Genomic DNA, 1,742 nt, shown 5'->3' on the forward strand with positions numbered 1-1,742 from the left:
AATTTCATTTCAGGAGTGCAATTACCCATTTGTATTTGCTTTTTATGACCTACATATTTATGTCCCTTTGTCTATTCTTCTATTAGTATATTTGTCTTGATTAGTAAGTCCTAGTCTGTCTATATAAAATCGTTCAAACAGTGATGTTAGGTATGAATGAAACATTATAGCAGCCTTTCTGAGATAGCTTTTGTTTCTCTCCCAAGTCCTGAAATCACATGAAGCTGTGGGTGGAGATTCTCCTGATAGTCCCCAAAACACCTCTCATCTGCAGGACTATGAGTAACCAGACAATGGTAACAGAGTTTATCCTACAGGGCTTTTCAGAGTACCAAGAATACTGGTTGCTCTTATTCGGATGTTTCCTCTCCTTCTACTTTGTGGCTCTCACAGGTAATGTCCTCATCATCTTGGCCATCTCCTTCAACACTGGGCTTCACACCCCTATGTATTTTTTCCTGTTCAACTTGGCTACTATGGACATTATCTGCACCTCTACTGTTATGCCCAAAGCACTGGAGGGTCTGGTATCTGAGAAGAGCTCCATCTCCTTTGGGGGCTGCATGACCCAGCTTTACTTCCTCACATGGTCTGCATCTTCTGAGCTGCTGCTCCTCACTGTTATGGCCTATGATCGGTATGCAGCCATCTGCCACCCCCTGCATTACAGCACCATGATGAGAAAAACATTCTGCAGTATGCTGGCTGCAGGTGTGTGGGGGCTCTGTGCCTTCAACACAGCCATGCACACTGGGCTGATGCTGCGCTTGAATTTCTGTGGCCCCAATTTGATTACCCATTTCTTCTGTGAGGTCCCACCTCTGCTACTTCTCTCCTGTAGCTCCACCTATGTGAACAGTGTCATGATTGTCCTGGCTGATGCCTTTTATGGTATATTGAACTTCCTGATGACCCTTGTGTCATATGGTTTCATCATCTCCAGCATCCTAAAGATGAAGACCAAAAAGGGGAAGAAGAAGGCCTTTTCCACCTGCTCTTCCCATCTCATTGTGGTGTGCATGTACTACACAGCTGTCTTCTATGCCTACATAAGCCCAGTCTCCAGCTACAGTGTAGAGAGGAGCAAGTTCGCTGGAGTGCTGTACACTATGCTGAGCCCTACCCTGAACCCCCTAATCTATACCTTGAGAAACAAGGAGGTCAAATCAGCCCTTAGGAAGCTTTTCCCCTTCTTCAGTAACTAGTTTATGCCTTCTGAAGCTCTTCTCCTTGGAGATTGCAGATATGGTGAAGAGTTCTTTGAGCAAGTTTTTGGACTGGAAGGTAAGTAAACCTGGCTTTTCCATTCTAGTGGAACATCTTCATGGATGAGCTTGGAATTACAGTGCCTGGAGACTAATGTGAAGATTGTGGTTGATGTGATGCCACATTGTCTCTGAGAAACTGGGTCTCATGGTCTGACCCCCTAGTTAAGTGCTAAGTTGGTAAGGAAGGAAAGCGCTCTAAAACCCAGTGCCAGCATGTCAATTCCAATTAATAGTGACCCTATAAAACGGAGTAGAACTGCTGCCATAGGGTTTTCATGGCTGTAAATCTTTATAGAAGCAGACTTCCTCATCTTTCTCCCATGGAGGGGCTGGTGGGTATGAACCACTGGCCTTTTGTTTAGCAGCTCAATGCTTTAACCACAGTGTCACCAGAGCTTTTTTAATTCTGTCTAAGCGAGGAAAAGTTTCCTTCTGTTTTAGAATTGCAGCTAAATGAAAATGTTTTCCTTTTCT

The 1,742-nt window shown here is 44.3% G+C and overlaps 1 protein-coding gene across 1 annotated transcript; it reads left to right on the forward strand.

Annotated features, from left to right (window-relative positions):
* The first annotated feature begins 218 nt into the window (after nt 1-218).
* On the forward strand, nt 219-1,205 carry LOC103195193 (olfactory receptor 13A1-like). Its single transcript, XM_007938692.1, has one exon. The coding sequence runs from the start codon at nt 219-221 to the stop codon at nt 1,203-1,205; it is 987 nt and encodes a 328-aa protein (XP_007936883.1).
* The last annotated feature ends 537 nt before the right edge of the window (nt 1,206-1,742 follow it).

Source organism: Orycteropus afer, unplaced genomic scaffold, assembly GCF_000298275.1.
Source record: "Orycteropus afer afer isolate SDZICR_OR568_19922 unplaced genomic scaffold, OryAfe1.0 scaffold00052, whole genome shotgun sequence".
NCBI classification, from domain to species: Eukaryota; Metazoa; Chordata; class Mammalia; order Tubulidentata; family Orycteropodidae; genus Orycteropus; species Orycteropus afer.

What these genes read in the sequence shown, in the direction of transcription:
- LOC103195193 (XM_007938692.1), top strand. Translation starts at nt 219, where the DNA reads ATGAAGCTGTGGGTGGAGATTCTCCTGATAGTCCCCAAAACACCTCTC.